The sequence below is a fragment of the Pleuronectes platessa genome, chromosome 14 (assembly GCF_947347685.1).
Source record: "Pleuronectes platessa chromosome 14, fPlePla1.1, whole genome shotgun sequence".
NCBI lineage: Eukaryota > Metazoa > Chordata > Actinopteri > Pleuronectiformes > Pleuronectidae > Pleuronectes > Pleuronectes platessa.
This window is the reverse complement of record NC_070639.1, coordinates 14070998-14095426: the sequence shown is the minus strand read 5'-3', so window position 1 is coordinate 14095426 and position 24429 is coordinate 14070998. Positions and strand designations below refer to the sequence as shown.

General features: G+C 40.7%; 1 protein-coding gene across 1 annotated transcript; it reads left to right on the top strand.

The window, feature by feature from the left end:
* Nucleotides 1-696: 696 nt before the first annotated feature.
* slc4a10b (solute carrier family 4 member 10b) lies at nt 697-22769 on the top strand. Its single transcript, XM_053439144.1, has 25 exons — nt 697-747; nt 1748-1789; nt 6750-6825; nt 9476-9625; nt 9768-9906; nt 10390-10550; nt 11167-11352; nt 12714-12802; nt 15100-15257; nt 15771-15858; nt 16384-16530; nt 16625-16728; nt 17632-17806; nt 17943-18076; nt 18361-18606; nt 18723-18828; nt 19221-19382; nt 19987-20100; nt 20185-20346; nt 20433-20684; nt 20809-20877; nt 21848-22021; nt 22342-22461; nt 22542-22606; nt 22694-22769. Exons 1-25 carry the CDS (start codon nt 697-699, stop codon nt 22767-22769), a joined length of 3246 nt encoding a protein of 1081 aa, XP_053295119.1.
* The last annotated feature ends 1660 nt before the right edge of the window (nt 22770-24429 follow it).

Here is a 24429-nt window from a genome sequence, read left to right as displayed (position 1 = left end):
AGCAGTAATGAAACAACACTTGATGGTTTGTGTTTTAGGTTTTTATGAGTTTACATTTTTTTGCCTCAATAGCTGGTCTGAGTTGTGTCAGGCTGAGGGAAAGACTTCCATTTTTGCAAGATGCTTAAAATTTGAAAGAGAAAACAACCAATATGTTTTTATTTTACAAGATATGCCATGGAAACCAAATTCTGAAAATCGTATTAAATGTTTCATTGTATTTTAGACTGAAAAAGCAGTTTCGTTCAAAGGACACAAATCGCAAATTTGCGTAATGACCCCCCCCCCACCCGGAGTCTATATGAATATGGTTGGTTAAATAATCTGCAACAAATGAATGGCACATTTTGTTGATCATATTTAGATTCAAAACATTAAACGTCGTCTCTTCTAATTCCACAGATTTCGTCATCATGTCTAACTTTCCATGTGCGTGAAACAAAAAACAACATTTCCAAAGTGACGCGCCCGCGCCCGCCGCAGTGCGTGGGGCGCGCATGTTTCCCTGAAGCGTCTGAGAAGCGCTAATCGTTTCCGAGCCGCTGACCGAGCCGCGGCCATATAAACATGTGACCCGCCGTGTGGTCGCTCAGTCTCCGCTGCACCTGACGGGATTACGCACCCACAGACGCAGATCTCTGCCCAGTCCCCCCACCCCACCCCCCGGTACACGGTGGAGCGCCTCGGGAGAAGACGATGAACCCCACGGACCAGGGCGCACAGATCGAGCCGCTGCTGCTGCCATCGGTAAACGACAATTATATAGTCATGTATAGTATGGAGTCCAATGGTAAAATGTTAAATATGTTGTTTAGAGTTTTTCCAGGAGGCAGATGAGAATTAAAGCCTCAATCCTTCCACAGAGGATGATGGTGACTGTGGAGCGTTTTGCAGTTTGCAGATCACCTGTGGGGCTTCGACCATAGAAAAGGACTTTGTGATTGAACATGCAACTTGCTGATCCTGCTTTGTTACTTCAAGTTTTTTATTCAGTGAGACAAGACGTGACTTCGTCTTCATGATGTGGAAGATTACTGACACTATCTGGAGGCTTCCATTAGCCCTTTTTATTTCAATGTGAAACTGTTTAATAGTTGATAACTTCAAGTCCCATTATTTTGTGCTACACAATTTTTACAGAACAGGACAAATCCCTGCTGTGACAGATGTTCCACATTCAGATAGCAGTGTGATCTCTTCATGGAAGTGAATTGAGAGACAGGTTAAGGTTAATGTAAATTGTGAATAACATAGCACCACGAATACACTTATAAGTGTCAGATACGCTCCCAACATCAAATTGTAGCATCTGTTTTGGGGAAATTCTCGGTTAAAAGAAAACGCAGACACTCAGAGGATGTTCTCAGACAGCTGTGAGCCCTATGCTCATCATTTTGGAGGAGATTTGTTTGTCATTATCCTTTTGCTGTTTACATCACAACAGCTTTTTCTCCCATTTAGCCAAAAGGTTTTAGACTGACAGGCTTTTGGCTGCGAGTTTGCTCTGATGCTACTTTTAGTGGCTTTGGTTTGAAAGCGCTAGGTCACAACCTGACCTTAAAAGTCACCGAACATGAATAAAAAATAAAGAAAAAAACATTTCAGAGTTAATCTTTATCTCATTTGGAGGAAAAAAAATATGTGAGAATGTGAGAATGCTTCCGGTGGCTGATTTCCTGAAATTCGAGAACTATGTAGATTAAACATAATATAATGCAAATACTCCTGATCCCCTTTTATGTTTCAGGTTAACCCTTCGTATGGCTCGTCATTTGGACGTAGAAGTTTGGTGAGTTCCTGGATGTTATGGCTTTCTGAACACAACGATGAAAGTTGACATAACAAAACATACGACACACACAATATCCTCATCTTATATGCATTTGTAACATATATAATGTACATTCTGATGCATTGAGGTAAATTAGTTTCCTTTGAACAAATGAGCACATAGCAGAATTGTTATTGCCCAGATTTGGCCCACTGGTCCTGTGCAGCAAATGGCCCTTGGATGGTCTGCTCCTGTTTAACCTGAACAAGCCACAAGTTATCATCCATAGCAATACTGCATGTCAACCAAAGGTGCCAAAGGTGAACTACACTTGAATTAGTTTTGTGCTATTTCAGCCATATTCACCATTTACCTCTTAGGGCCACTTTAGGTCCCATGCAGATTACACCTTGTGTAGAGCAACACCTGTTTTCCAAAAGACCCACATTTGTTTTGTGATATTTCGACCATGTTTGCTATTTTACAAGTGGGCCACTTTGGGCTCACATTCATTTTTATCAGGGCCACAGGAAGAAATGTTGCATCATTGCCTGAAGTGGCCAAGCTGCTGAAACACTTCCCTGCGTGACCAAGTTGATTTGATGCTATGTGACAAGATTATCTTTACTTTATAATATATATATAGTTTAGATGTATACACATGAGATATGTGATTTAGTATGAATCAAGCTCTGTTGTTGATAAGAGCAGCAATGATGTCACATCTATAATCTCTCTTGTCGAGCTGTTGATAGACGCTCAATCACGAATTACAGTTGTAGGACAGAAGGGCTTCAGCGTTTATCAGCCATGGTGTGAAGCCGGGCAGCAGGAGTTTGCACTGCAGAGCTTTCACTGCGTCGCACGCTGACTTAACTGATTAAAGAGTGGACAGAGACACACAAGGAAAAGCTCATGCATTCAGAAAACTTGCAGGCTCCTTGGCTCTCCAAAAATCAGGTAGGACAAGGGCTTGTTGTTCACAGGATCTTCTGATGTTTTAGCTACTATGAGGTTAACAGACGTGTGTACGTTCAAAGGCCAGAATTCTACAGAGATCGTTCTCTCCACATGTCAAAAATGAGAGTTACTGCCTGATAAAATATAGCAAAAAAAGGGCAAAAGCAGAAAAGAGCTTTTTCTGTTGACTGCGACTGATCCATCTTGCCCTTCAGACATCAGGGAAGCAGATATTAAATTTGACTAAATGAGGGCGCAGAGCTGAAAATTCTTTAAATAGCAGCTCTGAAAAAATAGAAAAAATGTGTTCACTACTAATGTGTCCTCTTAGAGGAGGTTGAAGTTTATATCAGAGACATTTAAGGATTACAGTGCATTTTGCAGCACATGAAAGCCAGTGCGGTTCATGACATTGCTGCCACAGATGTTTCAAAATGTGCCAGGGCTGTCCGCATGGATCAGATCCAAGTATGCTCCGCGCCCTGTCACACCACTTGAGCGGTTTGCGTGGTTTGACATCTTTTATTGAGATTTTTGCGCCTGAGTATTGATCTTTGGTCTAAAAACGCAGCAGTAGTAGTTTGAATTTAATGGTATTAGGCTTCACAACACACTAGACAGCTTTGTTCTTGGCTGTAAAGCAGAGCACATGGTGGGATGGAATCGGTGAGAAAGCAGATGACGAAGGCAGTTCATTCATACGGGCATATGTACATTCATCAACAGATAAATACAGATGAAAACATTAACATTTAGCTGATACAAATTGTTTGTCTGTTAAAATGACAGAAGACGGAATTTCCAATTGCCTAAAAATATTTCCCATAGCTGTGAGTATCCTGTATCGTCTTCCAGAAGAAGACGTCATTGGATTCAATTTTTTCTTCAGAGCTTGCAATCTGCATTGAGAACCTAGTTTTGTCACTTGTGAGTCTGAAAACAATATCAGTCAATCAATAGTATCAGTGGCTCTGTGTCAGGATTCATCTGATCATGTTGTTAGAGGCCACATAGTCAAGCTCTTTCTATAGAGATAGTTTTCATAGTATAAATACTATTTAAATGTATAGTGCTGTTTTTTTCTGTTTAAACTGTCACATTTTATATGCATATTTAATATGGGCTAATGTGGCCCCTGCTTTAGTAACAAATACTGGCAGTTTAATCTGAGCAGGGATGATGATCCTGGCCTGTGTATTTGTAGACAGATTATCAACATCAGCCTGGTGCCCTCGGCCGGCCCATGTGTCGGTGCAGCTGTGAACAGCAGCACCCTTCATTATCATAATGCCCCGATGGTCAACTGGTGGTCAAGATGGCTGCGGGGAAAAGCTGATACCAAGTGAGCTTACATGGGGATATAAATACCTGCTCCGATAAGTGCTTCTGAATTGTTTGGCTCTGTTTGAGGAACACTTAGTAAAAGCCGGGGCCCCGCGTGTGTTTGTTCTGCTTTCTGAACCCCAGCTGTTGCTTGGATTTACAGGAAATGACAGGTGGTTTTAAATCCACAGCAGTGGTGTAGCAATCAACACCAGCACAGTGTCCAGCTCTAAGAAGCAATCATCGTCTGGGCTGTGGTTGTAAGTCACACATCTCACGGATTGATCAGGCAACATTAAATCAATGCATCCCAGTACAACACTTGTCTTAGTGGGAGTTTTCCTTAGTGAAAAGTTTTTTTATTTCACTTTTACCCCCTTTGTTTGTCTGTCTGATATTTATCAGTGTCTTTCCACTTTCTTAAAAGGTTCAGTGTGTAGAAGTTAGTTGTGAAGTTGCACGTTGCAGCTGAATAACCCTTTACCTCCCCCCCTTCCAAACCTGAAAAATAACCTGTCATAAAAACTCAAAAGGTGTTCAGTTTGTCCAGTCTGGGCTCCTGTAAAACACATCCTTCATAGAAAGGACATTTTTTACATTTTCATTGATTTCTCAGAAAACAATCCATTCTGCAAATATTTAGGGGACGGATATTTACGAGATGAAGTTTCATAAGGGGAATGTTGGGATGAAATCTACCGAGTAACATATAGTTTATATCACAAAGTGCTAAAAATGATGTAAGCTGGGTTAATTTGTTATCGTCATGTCATGGCCTTTTGCCTGGTAGCCTCTTAAGCTGACTTCTTGTCCAAAGGATCAGAATCAGAATCAGAAAAAAACGTATTGATCCCTCATGGGGAAATTGGGTTTCATTATAGTTGCTCCAGCCAAGGACAGAAATATATTCAGACCAAGAGAATTTCAATAAATACAATATACACCAAGCAATTTAAATTTTTGGTGTCATGTGATTTGCATACATTTACAGACATTTAGACCTCCCATCAACCACATGTAGGTTTTACAGATTCATTGTATACGGTTGTATTTAAAATGTTGTCTTTTAATCAATTTTTATCATTATTAAACATCATTATTAATGGTACAGTCCATTGTCACTTTGTCTGGTTTTCTCATGGGCACTCACAGTTTGAAGCTGAACATTTTGATTGCTCAAGGATTTTGAAAAGAGGCAAAAGCGGGTGTTGAGGTTGCATCACTTCCATGCACAGTGGAAATAATGATATTTGCTGTGTGTCCCTGATTCCCTCTTGCCACCTCCTCACTCCTCTCTTCTTGCTTATTACATAAGCAGGCCGGCGTTCACACCACAGAATGATGGTTTTTCTCACTGACTCTAATCAGTTCCGAGTCATTTCCTGCTATGACACTGTCTGTGTGTCCTGCTGCATTTGTTTTCCACTCACACACGCGCATACTCTAACTAATTATGGTCACTGCTTATTAACTGCAGCCACATGTTGAAGAGGTATCAGCCTAATGATGCCGCTGGACCGTGTTTTCCACAGGAAATGCTCAAAAAGCCCAAAGACATTTTCAGCGGTCATTGAGTTTTGTCGCCTTTACTCTGGCAAAAGCTCTGCATTCAAAATTATACTCTCTCTCTCTCTCTCTCTCTCTCTCTCTCTCTCTCTCTCTCTCTCTCTCTCTCTCTCTCTCTCTCTCTCTCCTCTATCTCTCTCTTCCGGGTTCGATCTTTATTTCTGCTGCGATCACATACATTATTTTGGAATATAGTTAAATAATGAAGTGTATTTTTGTTAATCCATCACATAGACTGTATGTACATAGACTGCAAAGCCAAAGTGTCATCGCCTGTTGGCTGTCTGCAGTGTCGGTCACTTCCTCCGTGTTGGCGAATGGGACATGGACCAAACTAAAAAGTCAAAGTTGAATACATTAGAAGGGAGTTCTTATCACGCTGATGTTTGTGGAGGTGCAGCTTTTCTTGTAAGTTTGGTTTTGATTAGTTATTTGATGCTGTAAAAACAGGGTGAAACATCATGATTGACGGCTGATACCAACTCGTGATTGGTCGAGTGCACGCTAAGGCGGAATCTCACTACCTCAGCTCCATCCCTCGCTCGCTACCGTGCAGATTCTGGTTCCATATCATAGTTTGATATTTTGGCTTTATTTCTGGATACTTGAAGGAAGTGGAGATGTATTGTCGGACTTCACATACAGTCTATGATCTATCCTGCAGAACAACTGTAATGTGTTGTAAGTAGAGGTGGAGGGTTGAAGAAAAAAATGATGAATGAGTTAAAATAGTTTTTTATAAAGGAAATAATACATCCCATCATCAAAGCAGCACAGATCACAGTGAATAAACAGAACCAAACATTTTAATTATAGATGGGTAAATTATTGTTCTCATTTTGAAAAAGCTTTCTGTTTGGACTAAGATGTTTTCCTCGTCAAGAAGAGATGTGCAATTAGTTTCCATGGCAACAGTGCTATTCGGTTGGATAATGTGTTTGTTCACAAGGAGCTAATCTGTGAGGGGAACGCCAAGTCAACAAACACTTCTAGTTTTAATGTAATGCTCCTGATACATCAGTTAACAGGACAATGTGTTTTATCCTGTTTCTATAAGTTGTATAATGTTCATAACTTCATCATGTTGAATTTGTGTATGTGTGTGTTTGGTTTTCAATGTGTACGACAGAGAAACGACGATGAGGCCGTGGTGGACAGAGGGGGGACGCGCTATCAACAGGGAACCAACTTCGAGCAGGAGGAAGGTATAACTCGACCAACACTTAACGCATCAGGAACACACAGAGCTCGAAGCGCTAAAAGGCTGCGGCAGCTGAGTCCGCCCACTCTGTCCTGGTCCCGTAGCTAAGAGATAAGAGCAGAGTGGGAGGCAGAGACTGTAGGTGAGAGGAATTCACATCAGCAATATCATAATCACTGGCAAAACACAGATAATCAAAACAAAAAAGATACCAAGGAGTAAGTTCCCATCTGTATCTGCATTACATGTCATTTAGCTGACGCTTTTGTCCAAAGCGACTTACATTTTTAGTACACTCAACATTTTATGAGGGGCCATTTAGGGGTTCAGTATCTTGCCGAGGACACTTCGGCATGCAGATGGGGAAGAGTGGGAATTGAACCGGTAACCTTCTTGTTGGAGAACGCCCACTCTACCCCCTAGGCCACACCGCCCCTATCTGCACACACGGATAATGACCCACAGGTTTTTAGGGAAACTTTCTGTCAAAACTAATAATGAAATCGTAGGCTGTACTTTAAAAAATACCTTTTTCTTTTTTTTGTCAGAGACTGCTAGCCAAACAAAGTCTCATATCCTTCTGCCGGATGTGTGTGTGCCACAGACAGTTTATAAAAATAGTCGACGCAACCAAACATGAACAGTTGCAAATCCATCAGTGTTGAAAGAAATAAATAAAATGACAGAAACAATCTTTGAGGAAAAATGTATTTGACATGTACTTTGACTAACATGGAGGAGGTGTGTTTTACAAACTATACTGCATCCAGCCACCAGGTGGCAATTGTGACGTTTTGGCATCACATTTGGGGAGCAGTCATCTTTATATTCAGTTTATGGTGAGGGTCATATTACCACAGGAGATTTGGAAAGAGCTGAACAAAATTTAACTGAACTTCAACTTTACACTTTTACTGGGAACATATTCTTGGAGCAGGAGAAGGTTTTAAGTCTCTATTCTCCGATTATCTGATTCACTGATCGCCTCCTCTTTGCGATTTCTCTTGAGTTGATAAGAGTAGCAAAGTAAAAAAAAAGTTTTTGTAAAATAAAAAATGCTGCTCTAATGCCTTAGAACAAGATCATTCTTTGAGATGTCGTTGCAAAGACAACCCAAATTGAATGCGTCCAAATACGAAATCAAAGTTCAATGGGTCTCACTTTTTATTTGCAATATTCAGAAACAACATCCCTACGCATGATTATACGTTTATGCATGCGTAGTGGCTGGCTCTAAATAGAGAAAGTAAGTTTTGATTGAAAAATACCTTCATTAAAATGCTTGTGTTACAAGCTGTTTGGCACATAATTCCCTCTGCATTCTGTTAATTTGATATATAAACTATATATAGTGTTTGTGGCTGTTTGAATCCTCATGTCCTACTGCAGGGAGCTGAGTGGGCTGACTTACGAGTTCGTAAACAGACATCTCTCGTTCGCTCTCCATCTCGCTCACACAGTCTCACACCAGCACACCCACACACACACACACATGCACACACACACAGACACACACACACACACAGACACACACACACACACACACACACACACACACACACACACACAGCTGTGCAAGGCTTTTAAATAGTACAAGGAGAGGATACATAAATTAACAACCAGGCAACACAAATCCACACAGCTGCAGGCCTTGAGTATATGAACAGCTGTTCAAAAGCAACTAAGATACAAACACTAATCACTTATTATATAATTGCAGCGATACATTTTGCACATAATATACTTGATCTGTCATATTTTCATTATCATGAAAATACAGGTTATACAGCATCTCCTACACTAATTATTTTATCATTTTAAATGCCACCACTGATCGCTATTACTTTTTATTAATACCATCTTTTTCAGCATTCACATTATGTTAGTTTTGGTCACTGTGACCTCACAAAAATATATTTTGTGATTGCGATATCTCAAAAACGCCTGGAGGGAATTTCTTCAAATTTGGTAAAATATTTCTATTGGACTCAAAAATGAACAGATTGGAATTTGATGCTGATTTGAAGAGGTCTAAGATCAAAAGTCAAGGTCTCAGTGACCTCGATGTCTTGTGAACATGATACATCAGGAGCATCCATAGGGAATCTCTTCACATTTTGCACTGTTGTCAACTGGACTCAAAGATTAAATGGTGAGATTTCACTGGCCAAATGTCACAGTGACCTTAGATGAGTCTGGAAAAAAAATCGATGGAGACTCAAACTGCACTGGTTGACAAAGGTTTACAACCATGGGGCAGTCATTCTAGTGGGTTCATTATTATTAAGTCAAATGTTTCATGTTCCATCCATAACAGGTGGTACGCCTATATCGTTTGATGCTTAATGTAGCATGATGAACTAAACATACCAGCATTAAGCATAACATTATTATGTATGTATGATGTTTTGAGCTATGCACTTCATTACATTAAAAACACACACAAACTCATGGCCAGGCTAAAGAAGCAGTGCTGAACTATGATCGGTGAAATTATAATCTGTAAAGCTTCTGGGCACACACACACTCACACACACACACACACAGACACACACACACACACACACACACACACACACACAGACACACACACACATACACACACTCGCACACTCAGTAGACCACACTTTAACCGCTGTCGGACTTGTACCCAGACCACAAGACTCTCTACATCGGGGTCCACGTCCCGTTGGGCAGCACCAGGCACCGCAGCCATCGCAGGCACCGTCATGGGAACAAGCACAGGAGGAGGAGCAGGGACCGGGCTCTCCCATTGGTCGAGGGTAGAGAGTCTCCTCTTTATGGTACTGACCATAAAAGATACTTTTCGTCCATTAATTCAATCTTTATTTATACCTGATTACAATACAACGGTATAAACTATGGGAAACAAAACTTCACATATATACGTTTTTTGATCAATCATGCACTTCCTCACGTTCCCAGACACCCCTTCCCAGAGAGTGCAGTTCCTGCTGGGCGCCGAGGACGACGACGAGGAGCACATTCCTCATGACCTGTTCACAGAGATGGATGAGATCTGTGTGAGGGAGGGCGAGGATCCGGAGTGGAGGGAAAGTGCCAGGTATACTGTCACACCGTCAGGTCATTAACTTGGCGTCCACAGACCTTCATGACCTGCACGTCATTACTCAAAGCTCCGATCGAATGGAGCGGTCCGGCTGGTGATCCCACTCCCACTGATGAGGAGATGTGGCCTTTGCATTAAGTAATTGCAATGCGTTGCTGTAATCGCTCGAGGACTTAAGTTTGTGTTTGGCCCTTTTTTTTCTCTGAGACTTGCGAGTGTTAATCAAGATGTGGAATGTGTTCATCATGGGAGTTATGGTGTTCTCTCAAATCAGACATATTTTATTTACAGTGAAACTCTGATGAGAGGCAATAAGGAAGGAGAGTAAATGAGTAAAACACACACAGGGACCGAGAGACAGAGATGTTTGTATGTATATATATACATGAAAGCGAGTGTTGCTGCAGCGAGAACAGATTGTCCGACAGTTTGCCGTCTGCTGCCTTCTCCTCACTGAAACTCCCGCTGGTGTCTCAGGTGGCTGAAGTTTGAAGAGGATGTTGAGGACGGAGGGGAGCGATGGAGTAAACCCTACGTGGCCACCCTGTCTCTGCACAGTCTGTTCGAGCTGCGCAGCTGCATCATCAACAGCACCGTGCTGCTCGACATGAGGGCCAACTCCATCGAAGAGATCGCAGGTAGCTACAGAGACGACTGACACGTTTATTACCCTGCGTGCTCATATGTGTACAAAACAACTCAACAGTGCATGAGTGCTGTGAATATTACCTGGGAAGGTATCACCCGATTATTAACTTTAAGAGTAGATGGGTCAAAGGTCAAGGTAAACCAAAATATGGTTAGAAAAACAGATATCTCTGCAAATCATAGAAAGACAATCAAAAGCTTTTACTGATCAGAAAACTGACTTCATGAAGAAGTCACAAAGAATTTAGAAAAAAATTACATCATACATTTTTTAAGTTATCTCTGCTTCGTAAAGGACTATAGACATGACCTGGAGCTTATATAGATAATTCATTATCATAGGAATGATGTCATCATGACGTCACTCTGAAGTCAGAAAATAATCATATTGTGTATGCGTCAACTTTTGCAATCAGTAACATTAGAGACACAATCCTCGGTTTATTTAGATTCTTTTTCATCATACCGTATAAAGAGTACTTCCTGCTGAGACTTTGTGAGGCTATTTTGAATCTTGAAAACTTAAGCTTATTGACACTTGGCAATTATTTAGCCTCACAGTCAGATTCTTGCAGAACGAGTCCTCACAACGTGTGTTGTCCTTAGACATGGTCCTGGACCACCAGGAATTGTACTCGCCACTGGGGGATGAGCTCCGGCTGAAAGTGCGTGAAACACTGTTGAAGCAGCACCATCACCAGAACCAGAAGAAGCTGGCTAACCGCCTGCCGATCGTACGCTCCTTTGCTGACATGGGGCGACGGACATCGGACCCCCACCTGGACAAGAATGGTGAGGAAACCCGAGATTCTGTCTCCAGGGGCTTTGAAGCATGAAAGGAGTTATAAAATACATCTTATCGATCATGAGACGACAACAGGACACGAAAGCAGAAAAAAAGCATTTGTATATAAATGTTTTCTTGTTTGTTATTGAACAGTTTAACTTTTTCTGGCTTCTATGATTATTTCAATAAAACACAGTGAAGGAAAAATCTGACTTTTGCCCCCTATTGGCAAAGGGTAAAACTGCAAACCCCACAAAACGTAAACTGGAATTTTTACGTCATTTAATTTTCTGTGTAGGCCATCTGATGCAAAAATATAGAACGTGACATAGACTAGATAACAATATGCACAAACCGTCCACAGCTGTATTACAAACAATATGTCGCTTTAACATACACTTGCTGTTGAAGTTTGCTGTCTGCTGTGATGGAAAATGTTCCAAAAACGGATGTGAATTACTGCTGACCACTCAAATGAAGTATAAAATCATGAATGTTGTGCTGATACAATGCATTTTCATATGACGCATTAAATAGATTGTTGACGGGCACCAGATTCAAACTGTGAGAATCTGTCCTACATGCACGTGGGCCCAACTTGCATATTTGTTCACCCGCTATCAGCCCACCCACAGAGCCACAGCCCCACTGAAATCATCAGGTGCTGATTAATAAAGTGCGCTTTCTCCATTACCATCTCATTCTTTAAAACATATTCAAAGGTGGATTATTCTTATGGTTTGTGTGGATGTTGGCAACTCACAAGACGTTTTTTTTAACAGGTTGAATTAAGTTGATGAAAAAACAAAACAAGTTAATTCTATAAATATGCCCATCCGTCTGGTATTGGTCTTCACAGAACAAGAAGTGAGTCCAGGACAGACACAGAATTGGAAGCATTTCTTAGCTACTTCATTGCCAACTACATTTTACAAGCCAGTGACAGAACCCACCAAAGTGTTTGTTAAATGATTTCACAGTGAACCAGAAATCAAGCTGGTGGATCATGAACAATTTATTTTCACCTGTGAGGCATCGAATGCCAAATACACATCCTTGTCCTCTGATGAAGCTCACTTCATTCTCTGTGAGCTTATTGAATGATAGAATTAGTGTGTGAATGAAGTTAGACCTGTAAAGCAGCTTGGCAGTAATCCTGCTACTATGAGCCTGGATTATTTTGTGATGACAATCTGGATGTTTTTTTCCTCCATGATTTGCACGTGGAAACCTCAACATAGTTTTCCTTTTTAAAGATATTCTCCTCACCTGCTCGGTCTCATGATAAATAGTGAAATCCCCCGCTGCTGAAATCCAGTTTGATTGAGAAGTGTTAGATCATGTTTCTCCCATTTGGATCCTCCAGGTCAGATGTCGTCCTCCCAGTGTCACCTAGCGGGTCCGGATGGGAAAGTGGACGTCAGCAGGGAAAACACTTCTGTCGACTTCAGCAAGGTATGACTGCAAAGACGGCTGCACTGTACACACAGTGTTTCTCAAGCTACACTCACATGATTATATTTCAGTTTAACTGTCGGGACCAAACCAATCACAGACCATTTGACCCTCCAGTACTGCACCACTGAATAAACTTAGGAAATTACTTGAGCCTCAGTTTGATAATATATAATTATTTGGTGTCATGTGGATTGTGTCACTGTCCTGTAGTTGTTTGTCTCTGACATATACTGTGTCGCACATGATGAATTTCTGAAAGGACCAAATAAACATCGATCTTATTCTTCAAACAGGGAAGCTTTGTGACAGCTATGGTTACTATAGGGGATTTGTAAAGTAAGATATAAGGCTGATTTTGGCTGAATCTGAACAATGCGGATCAGCACCGAATTGTACACAATCATAAAGGTCAGCTCACTAAATCTGCGCGATTTGTAAAAAACAAGATCCGGGAAAAATCTATAAATATCGGGCAATGTTAGAAGAGCAGACCAAAAATCACCTGACCCTTAATCTGCATCTAAACCAAAATGTGTTGGGTTTCTTCCCTCTGCCAAGTTTGGTGGAAATCAGTTTAGTATTTTTGTTTGATTCTGCCAATAAACAAACAGACAAACACACACATGTGAATACATCACCTCCGTGGGGGAGGTTATAATAATTAAATTAGTAATTTACAAAAATTTTCTGCACATGGAATACCCATGATATTGTTTTAAGATGAAAAATTAAAGTTACTTTTGACTTTTGTGAACGCTCTCTGCTATTTGTACTGATCCATGCTGCAGCAGTGTCAGACGGGCCTAGTAACACTTTACACACAGTGTGGATTATAGTGTGATGGCATTGTGCATGTATCGTTAACATTTATGTCGTATCTGATGAAAATGAGCAGCCTCTTGTTTAATTGTGTGTTTCCAACAATGAACAGAAGGTTGTTGTTGGTCATTTTTAATGCAAAGGTCATGTAGTCTGGGATTAGGATTATAACCACTATAAATATGATAAAAGGCCTTCGTCTGATTCTGGATGACCACACACAGCAAAGATAAAAGCCTGCCGCTGACCTTTCGGCCTGATGTCTGTGGGTTTAACCTTTTTGTCCAGGTCAGTTATTGAACCGTCTCATGTGCCTGTTAATTCAAACAGTAGAAATGAATCACCATCCAGTAGTGCTATTCTTATACATGTCACTACAATTTATAGATTTCAGCTGCAGGCTTTTATTGACACAAGGAAATAAATGAATATGTTTTAACTTTAAATCCTAAAAACTATATAGCAGTGACTAATTATTTTGGATCTAGTACTCGTTCCCCCCCACAGAGTCACATGAACAAACAACACTCCAGTCAACACTTGTTTCCTGCACATAATTAACGCTGAAAAAATCAACACGTTTAATATTCAGAGACTTTCTGTTCAGTGCAGGTCCAGTGAGGGAAAGAGAGTAAGAGGAGAAGTTTCATGTTTAGGGTCAGTTCTGATGCACTATGGGAAATGAAAAAAACTTCGTCCTTACAAAGCATTCAGCAACATGTCATTTGTAGCACATCTGTGACACGTCTGAATGTTTTGTCCTGTGAAACAAACAGCCTGGGCCGCTGGGCTATATTTGGACTGCAGTCCAGTTAAACCAGTGCATTTAAGGATTAATGTGCAGATAAACGTTACAAATTATAATAATAGTAAGTGATAGTGGTAATAAGTGAATGTGATTTCTGAAGAGAGGGAGGGTTCGCTCGCATCATTATCATTATCTACAACTGGGAATTCCTAGTTTGACTCAATTTTGGGAAGCCTATGCGATTATGAATATATTATTTGATCCCTATACACTTAACATTTGTGGCACGTAAACGCAAATAATATCTGAGTGTCTTGTAGGATCTGATCAGAAGATTTGTTCTAACATCTTAAAATCTCAAAATCTAAAAGTTGTGTGGCTTTAAACCAGTTGGCACCCCCGCAAGTAACATGGACTCCCAGCAGAAGGACAAATCTTACATCTGACAAACAAACATGTGCACGATCCTGTAGAGCTCGCACAACGATTTGGACAAAAACACATGCATTCATCGGTTCTGTGTACAAACACAGCCCGACTGAATAGCAAACTGGAGCGGCCTCATCCTGCAGCCCACACACTGTCAGAAAAAAGAAGAACAACCCACGAACATTTACGTAATTTAAAAACTGAACATAACATAACACAATACCCGAGAGTCTTGCTCCCTGTTTAAAGCTGGACCTCTCTGTGACATTCTCCACACTGTACTCCTCTTCTCTCTCAGATAGACCTTCACTTCATGAAGAAGATCCCAGTCGGCGCTGAAGCTTGTAACGTGTTGGTGGGAGAGTTGGAGTTTCTGAACAAACCCGTGGTGGCGTTCGTGCGTCTCTCCCCGGCGGTTATGCTCAACGGTCTGTCTGAAGTCCCCATCACCACGAGGTCAGGCTGATTCTCCTGTACACATCAACCTCGACAAACACCTCCTATTCACCCTGCTGATTTATCCCCATTATATTATATTATACTGCATTACATTGCATATTGCAATCTGACACTGTCACTGTCTTGCATTTCACTTTAACTTCACTTTTTATATCTTTTATCTATTACATATATTTTATTTAGATATGTTTATGCCTAAATAAATGTTACTTTGTATGAATATTAGAAAAAGGGAGTAAATAAGAAGTAAATAGTGAGTAAATATATATTGTTTCTTTTTATTGCTTTTCTAATGTGTGTTGTTTTTATTGTGTTTGTATGTTTTTATGTTCTATGTTCATTGTATGCACCAATAACCAGATCAAATTCCTCGTAGGTGTAAACCTACTTGGCAATAAATACATTCGGATTCTGATTCTGATTCTGGGGTGAACCTTTCAGTAAATATATACATATGCTTGGGATGCAGATTTGATTTGGCAATGCAAATATCTGTGTTTTGCCTTCTAGGTTTCTGTTTATTCTCCTGGGGCCTTTGGGTAGAGGGATGCAATATCATGAGATTGGAAGATCCATTGCAACACTTATGACGGATGAGGTAAGAATCCCCTGAACCTTCCACTCAGCATCATCGGAATTTATTCCTGCATGTCAGTTTCCGAACAGAAGGGTTTGAATATTAAAGTCAGATTTTATACAGACCAGTTCATGGTCCAGCAGAACGCAACAAACTGCTGAAATAATGGGACATTTCTCAGATTTTGTATAACATGCTATTGGTTAATATACAGTGGTCATGTCCTCATCATGTCTTCCATCACCGTTAAGGAAATTATTGACTTTATCATACACTCTTATGAGTCGTTCCAGTGGTTGATGTTTCATGGTGAGCAGGCTCCAGGTTTCAATATCTGAGTTTTGCGTATGTGAAAAATTTGTTGAGCATGTTCTGCATGATTATATGGGGATAATTGAACGAACAGTCCATCAGTGTGAATGCACTTGTCTGCTCAGTTGTGAGGTAATTTGGCAGACGTCCCCTTACACGTACACTTCATGTGCAGTTCACTCAGGGTTTGTCACTGGAATGCATTCACAGCCATCCATTCTTCTCTGTTCCCAGGTTTTCCATGACGTAGCCTATAAAGCTAAAGACCGTAACGATCTGATCGCTGGGATCGATGAATTCCTCGACCAGGTGACAGTGCTGCCTCCAGGAGAGTGGGACCCGTCCATACGGATAGAGCCACCCAAAAATGTACCATCTCAGGTTGGTAGGACTTTGGTCGGCTGCTTATTCGTCTTGAGTAGATTTCTACAACACGTCAGAGTTATTTAAAGTAACTGTGCTGTTTGTTAAACAGGAGAAAAGGAAGAAATGTAATATTTTACCAAACGGTTTAGTCGAGGGTGAGGAGGAGGAGGAAATTGGAGGTCATGGTGGTCCTGAACTGCAACGCACTGGGAGGTGAGTGATTCACAAAGGGAAGAACAATGTGTGTGTTTTGTTGAATTCTTATCAACAGTAAAATATTCTATATACAGAGATAAGTGAATATCATTATAAATACTTCATACTAACCCTGGGCTGCAGCCTTTTCTCCCTGCTTCGCTGCAGAGACTATTTAGAATTGAACAACTCAGACCTTAGCTTTGTGCATTTTCCATTTAGTTAATTAAAAACAAAATATATCGACATTTCTTCCTTTGGTGTCCATAGAAGTGGTGCCCAATATCTTAAATGAAATATGGTTGTATTAGGATTGGGCTCTAACTATTGCCTGACAATTGATAAAATTATGTTAATAAATACACTGAAAGTTTAGTTTGAAATGAAACATTACTGCAAGTTTAGCTAAAATCAAGCCCTTATACTGAGGAATGAAAACACCACTTTCCACAACTGCAGTGCTCAGTCATCTCTTTCTGTGTACACTTGCTCTCCAGTAGTAGTCATAAAGTGGTTTCCATAGAAACATCCTGCTTTGAGATATCTATTTGCATCCATGCTTCTCTACTACAAGGACTTAGAGCACTGAACTGTGCCCAGAGGTGAACAGTGAGATGAGGGAAGTTGAAGAAAATCTGGCGAAGATGTATTTTTCCTTTTTGCATTTCGAGAAAAAAATTGAAATGTGAAGAAAAAGGTTGAAAAGACAAACAAAATCATCTAATATATGTTGTTAATTATATTGTTTATCAAGACTATTGTCAAAAATCTTCGAAACTTTTCTCAAAAATGCACAAACCATTGCATTGAACCTATTATTTCTGTTTCAACTTTGAAAAAAAGTATTAATTCTTTTTGAAAATGAAAATGTTATGAGTAAATAAACAACAGAAGTAGCAAACGTTTTCTTTCCATCCCCAGGTGGTTCGGTGGTCTCTTTCTAGACATCAAGCGAAAGGCCCCCCACTACCTGTCTGACTACACGGACGCTCTGAGTTTGCAGTGCGTGGCCTCTTTCCTGTTCCTCTACTGTGCCTGCATGTCCCCTGTCATCACCTTCGGAGGACTGCTGGGCGAGGCAACAGAAGGACGCATAGTAAAGCACCTTCTCTTTCCTCTAAGTGTTCACACTGCTCTAGTTGTACGCTGCGGTGCGCTGTACGAGGCCTTCAGTACCATAAACATTTAGTCTTTGCACCGGTAATCTCTCTATCCTTATTTCCATTACCCAGAGTGCAATTGAGTCGCTGTTTGGAGCCTCGCTGACTGGAATAGCCTACTCCCTGTTCGCCGGGCAGCCCCTCACCATCCTGGGCAGCACGGGGCCGGTGCTTGTATTCGAAAAGATATTGTTCAAATTCTGCAAGTATGTTTGGTTTTAATGTTCCCGCACATAAAAAAATCTGTCATGTCAGTGACTCCGGATCATTGCATCACTTTGTAATTACACATCCGACGTTTTATCATCTGGCTGTGAACATGAATGTAACATCTGGCCTCCTATAGAAAATGTAATGACATTGCCTTTACATTTCATTGTGATAATGTCTTTCACCCATCTGCCACATTGCAATAGTATACAATCAAAATATGATGTGACTTGATCTGTTTTCTTCCAAAATCATTTCCCTCCCTCTCATCTCCACACAGGGAGTACGGCTTATCCTATCTGTCCCTGAGAACATGCATCGGCCTGTGGACGGCGTTCCTCTGCATCGTGCTGGTGGCCACAGACGCCAGTTCCCTCGTCTGTTACATCACGCGCTTCACGGAGGAAGCCTTCGCCTCACTCATCTGCATCATCTTCATCTACGAGGCCTTGGAGAAACTCATCCACCTGGGGGAACACTATCCCTTCAACAAGAACAACAACCTGGACAAACTCAGCATGTACTCGTACGTCCGGGGTACTCTTTAAAGTAGAAGTAATTAAGTGGATTCCTTGGAGGCACAGTGAATCCCAGACAGATATGGGATTAATCATTCATCCAGATGTTCATGTGCCTCCGCAGATGTTCGTGCGTCGAACCGTCTGACCCCGCCAACGGCACCCTGAGGTTCTGGGAGACCAACAACATCACTGCCTCAGAAATCTACTGGGAAGCTCTGGAGGTCAAGGTACAACCTGAGCCAGCTCGGCAACGAAAACAAAAACAAACGTTACAAAAATGAGATAATAAACTGTCATGGAGGTTCTAAATATACAGCAGCTGGAATTATGAAGTGACACAAAGACAGACCAAAAATGTTTTTCCACCTTAAAGTGGCATGCTCTCCCAGATGGAGGAAGCTTGACAGAGGAGATTAAGGGCATGTGTGCTGGATTATTTGGGATTACTCGTTGCAAATCACTCTAAAAGCACATTTGTTGTACTTTGTAAAGTTTTTTTTTATTTTTTACAAATGTGGATGGTCATGAACCGTTTGTGGAAGCTTAGAATCAGCTGATGCTGTTTCTATTGCTAATCATGTGCTAACGTTGAATAATAGCTCTCTACCTGTTGTTGCAGGACTGTATCGCGAAACGAGGCGAGTTTGTGGGCAGCGCCTGTGGCCCGCACGGCCCCTATGTTCCTGACGTCCTCTTCTGGTCGGCCATTCTCTTCTTCTCCACTGTCATCATGTCTGCCTTCCTAAAGGAGTTCAAGTTCAGCAATTACTTTCCCACAAAGGTAGTGTACAAAATCCTCTGGTATCCTCACATCCATGTGCCTCATGTTTCTGTCTCTGCAGAACAGAGCTTTGGTTGTGTAGCATGGTGCAGTGGTACCCTCTACTGGTTCAACGTAGGTACTGCGGGATGGAAAGAAAATGTATGACGAGAATCAGTATATTACTCCATCAAGGCCTACCCCTTATAAGGCCACATTTAAAATGACTATATCTGGATTTTTATTTGATCTGCACCTAATTGCACTAATATCAGTCCCTTAAATATGTCAGAATTAAAAAATTCATGAATGATTCTTCATTGTTTTTTGAAAAATGCCCTATCTTGCTACTTTAGAAAGAGCAAAAATAATCTTGATTCCACTCTCTTACCTGGATCTGCCCTGAAATGTATTGGCTTCCTTTTTTACCTATACAGCATCCACAAATGCGTAACCTTGCTCACAAAAAAAAGAAAAAAAGCAGATGAAAACATTTCCTCCTGTATGGAGTTAAGGAAGTCCTGTTTCCTGCAAATGCTTTTGTTTCTGAGTTTGATAAAGAATACTGTGAAATATAAAAACTGTCTGCTTGAAGTTTATTTTAAATAAATCTCATCTCTATCAGGTGAGGGCCCTCATCAGTGACTTTGCCATTTTCTTCACCATCCTAACGATGGTGTTAGTCGACTACGCATTAGGGGTTCCCTCTCCGAAGCTGCAGGTTCCCAGTGAGTTTAAGGTAAAAACTTGATTCAGCAGATCATTTTTCAATGACCATCTACTCGTGTCAAACTAATTACAATCATTTTTTTATCTTTATCAGCCGACCAGGGATGATCGAGGCTGGTTCATTAACCCGCTGGGGCCCAACCCCTGGTGGACGGCAGTCATAACAGTGATCCCAGCTCTGCTCTGCACCATCCTCATTTTCATGGACCAGCAGATCACTGCTGTCATCATCAACAGGAAGGAGCACAAGCTTAAGGTACAGCCTGAGTTCAATGCTGTCCCAGCTACGTCACATTAGTATGACGAGGCTTCATCCGCTTGTCCCCCCCAACCCCCTTTCAGAAAAGCTGTGGCTATCACCTGGACCTATTCGTGGTGGGGGTGATGCTGGGCGTGTGCTCTCTGATGGGTTTGCCATGGTTCGTGGCGGCCACCGTGCTCTCCATCACCCACGTCAACAGCCTGAAGCTGGAGTCCGAGTGCTCGGCCCCCGGCGAGCAGCCCAAGTTCCTCGGCATCAGAGAGCAACGATTTACAGGCCTCATGATCTTCACCCTCATGGGCTGCTCCGTGTTCATGACGTCTGTGCTCAAGGTCGGTCACGTACCCAGCGTACTTGCCCTCTGCGATCATACGACAGTATAAGTTTCATTTCATCATGGACTGTTAGTGAAATGCATGACAGTGTTACTGACTAAATGCTTTCATTGCTCTCCAGTTCATTCCTATGCCTGTGTTGTACGGAGTGTTCCTTTACATGGGGGCATCGTCTCTCCGAGGCATTCAGGTGAGTTATTAGAGTTTGGCTGTATTTAATGCAGATTTTGCTCAGATTGAACTGGATCACTGTGAAGAAATAACTAGCACTCAGGCCGTTTTTTGATTGTTAAAATTGTATCTAGATTTGCACCAAATTGCACACACTCATAAATACCAGTCCCTTAAACATACCTGATATTCTTCCTCAAAATCCACAAATTATAATCTGAGAAATCCATCAAAATGTTGGAAAAAGTTATATCGCACGATGTTAAAGAAAGTGATAAACGTGTCCGTGTTCGCAGGAAAGTTTTAATCATGGTACTTTATCTGGAATCAGTTTTAATATCCAAACCGGGCATGAAAAACAGGTCTGGACACTCAAAATTAAAACTGTGACGAACAACCACTTTAGGACCTGAGCTGAATTTGAGTCGTATGTTTTTGTGATGATCTGTGTGCTGGAGATTAGTTAGAGAGCTGCTCTGTGTTGATAATTCGTCGACTCTGTGTGGACTGTTAACTCCCTGCAACCCACGATAGGGGATCGCCTCCATGTTGTCTGGCTGCCCAGAGAAGAAGTGTTAATTGGCCACTAGTGTGTTCCCAGCATATACAGAACACCTGACTGGGATTTAATTGCCCTGTTTACTTCTCATTTTCCTCAATTCTGAATACTTTCTATTGTTGGTTTGTGAAAATTATATTTAAACGAAGACAGAAATATGCGGATCTGAAGATTCAGTCTGTTGTAGTTCCAGCAACTTTTACTTTTAGCTTGATAGACTTTGGATTTGCTCCACAAGCCTCAGTCGATCAGATTGTTTGGTGTTTCATGATGGAAAGGCAGTGTTTTGTATAAGAGCCATTTGTGTCTCTCTGAAAATATTTATATATATTTTACATATCATATACGTAAGTTGTTGTTAAATACAAGGCATTTTATGTGTTATAAAATAAATCTCACTCACAAATCTCTGATAATTTGTCCTCTCCAGTTGTTTGACCGCCTGACACTGTTCGGTATGCCAGCCAAGCACCAGCCAGACTTCATCTATCTCCGCCACGTACCCCTGAGGAAGGTGCACCTGTTCACCATCATCCAGCTCACCTGCTTAATTCTGCTCTGGGTCATCAAGACCTCCAAGGCTGCCATCGTCTTCCCTATGATGGTGCGTGAACATACATACACCACTTATATACCTACATTTCCCTCAGGATCAATAAAGTATCTCTCTATCTATCTATCTATCTATCTATCTATCTATCTATCTATCTATCTATCTATCTATCTATCTATCTATCTATCTATCTCTCTCTCTCTCTCTATCTATCTATCTATCTATCTATCTATCTATCCATCTATCCATCTATCCATCTATCCATCTATCCATCCATCCATCCATCCATCCATCCATCTCCTCTCCTCCTTCATCAACACATATGGTTTCTGTGGATTCAGCCGTTTTGATCCTGCTTGTGAATCCTGCAGGTGTTGGCGCTCGTGTTTATTAGGAAGCTAATGGACTGCATCTTCACCAAGAGAGAGATGAGCTGGCTGGATGACCTCATGCCAGAGAGCAAGAAGAAGAAGCTCGAGGATGCTGATGAGGTGCTGTTACCACAACACGCCAGTCGATGCTGAATTGATTTATTAATGTACATTCACGTTGTATTTTCTTCAATCCTCAGGAGGAGGAGCAGAGTATACTGGCAGAGGACGAGGGAGTCGTGCAAGTGCCATTAGAAGGGTACAAGTATGTTATTTTACATTTATAAAGTTTTAAAACCACATTTTAATTTGTAAATGTGGAAATTTTTTATCTGGCTTCTTTTTTCCGCAGAGGGATACCCGTCATCGACATCACAGACGAAATGTCAAAAGGCTCTTTTGGAAATACTTGGAATGCAAACGGCTGAGACTTCTGAGGAAGAATAACGACTTCAGAATAATTAAGGTAAGATTCCTCAGTTCAATTCACAGAAAGCTGCTGATGGACAGAGCCAACGGAGACAAGCCAAACTACAGTTGGTTATTATAAACTATAAGCAACGTCAGATTTGACCAAAAACTCCAACAAATAAACAACCGAGAGAGAAAAAACAAACTTGTGTGTGGGCACTAATAAGCTTGGATTCACATTCAAATAAGGAAATATTGCTCGTATTTATCCACAAAGTTGGCTGCCATTTTCTCATTAAATCTTTGGCTTCTCTTATCAGATGGCATGTACTTCATATTCCTCTGCAGCTGAAATCCTTACAGAGATCTTTCTGGGATGTATGAGAGTCTTAATAAATGACCAGTCAAAAACACTCATTACTCACAACATTATTCATTTTTAAAAAAGTCTGTTTTGCACCAAAGTGGTCCATTTGGATTACCGACGGTTTAGGTCTGATCAGCCATTGTGCTGGAATTTAGATATAAAAGAATATGTGTGTGGGAAATGAGCTTTCTTGTTGAATATAAACGAGTCCGTTGATACCACTCTCATGTCTGTACAGTATATGAGGCTGCCACCAGTTAGTTCAGCTTAGCTTAGCACAAACACTGCAAACACTAACTGCCTGGCTCTGTCGGAGGGTATATATGGAGACAGAGCTCACAAATGTACATGTTTTGTAGTGTTTGTTTAATTCTTATGAAAAAAAAGAAAATGTAAAAACAATCTTTTATGCTTTATAGTTTTTTTTAATCGTTTTTCGGTTATGTGTGTGGTCAAGTTTCATTGTTTTATAGTTTTACAGTGCATTGTTATTTTTACTCCTTACAAGATAAAATAGACAGTATATAATAACATGAAATGACATGACATGACATAATATGATACTTCATAATGAATGATTCTATTTCTGTCACTTTAAGTACATTTTACTGTCCTATTATCTTTGTGAAACTTTTACTTTTTTGCGCAGATGTTGTATTAACTTACTGTTTACCTTTCTCTTACAGACAAGGGGCAGTGTCGTGTGTCCCTTCTTTGTGTACATTGTGTTACTACCGATTATAAATCCCTCACATATATACGTTTTGCACATTTGTGTGCGTGTTATCTGATGTGTCACAATTATATTCTGCTATTCATTGAACCTTGTGTAGAATTTTCCTGTGTCGATGATGTCAAACCGTACTTTATAAATCTAGAAACTGTATTAATACCACACGGAACGCAAACTACCAAAAGATTGGTTTTGTTTTGAAGTTTTTGCTTTGGGTTAAATGTATTTTGTTGCATACTTTTTTTTTCGAGATACCATCATGTCAACAAGTCCTTGCATTCTTTATCTATTTATATAACAATTCACTACATTGAATACGATTTGCAATAAAATGTGAAGATCTAGTCAATGTTCATACAATAAATGCAGCTTTACATATATTACAAGCATAAGAGCATTGTTAATAATTACTACATAGAAGCTGTTTGAAAAGCCATATGTAATTGTGTCCCTCATGAAAAAGTCTGTAAACTTGATGTGAGTTGGTGGAACCATTTTAATTCTGCCCAATGATTGTGACCCACCTAAAATGGAAATGATAGTTTTAAACCAACTAAATGACAATATTCTATACAAA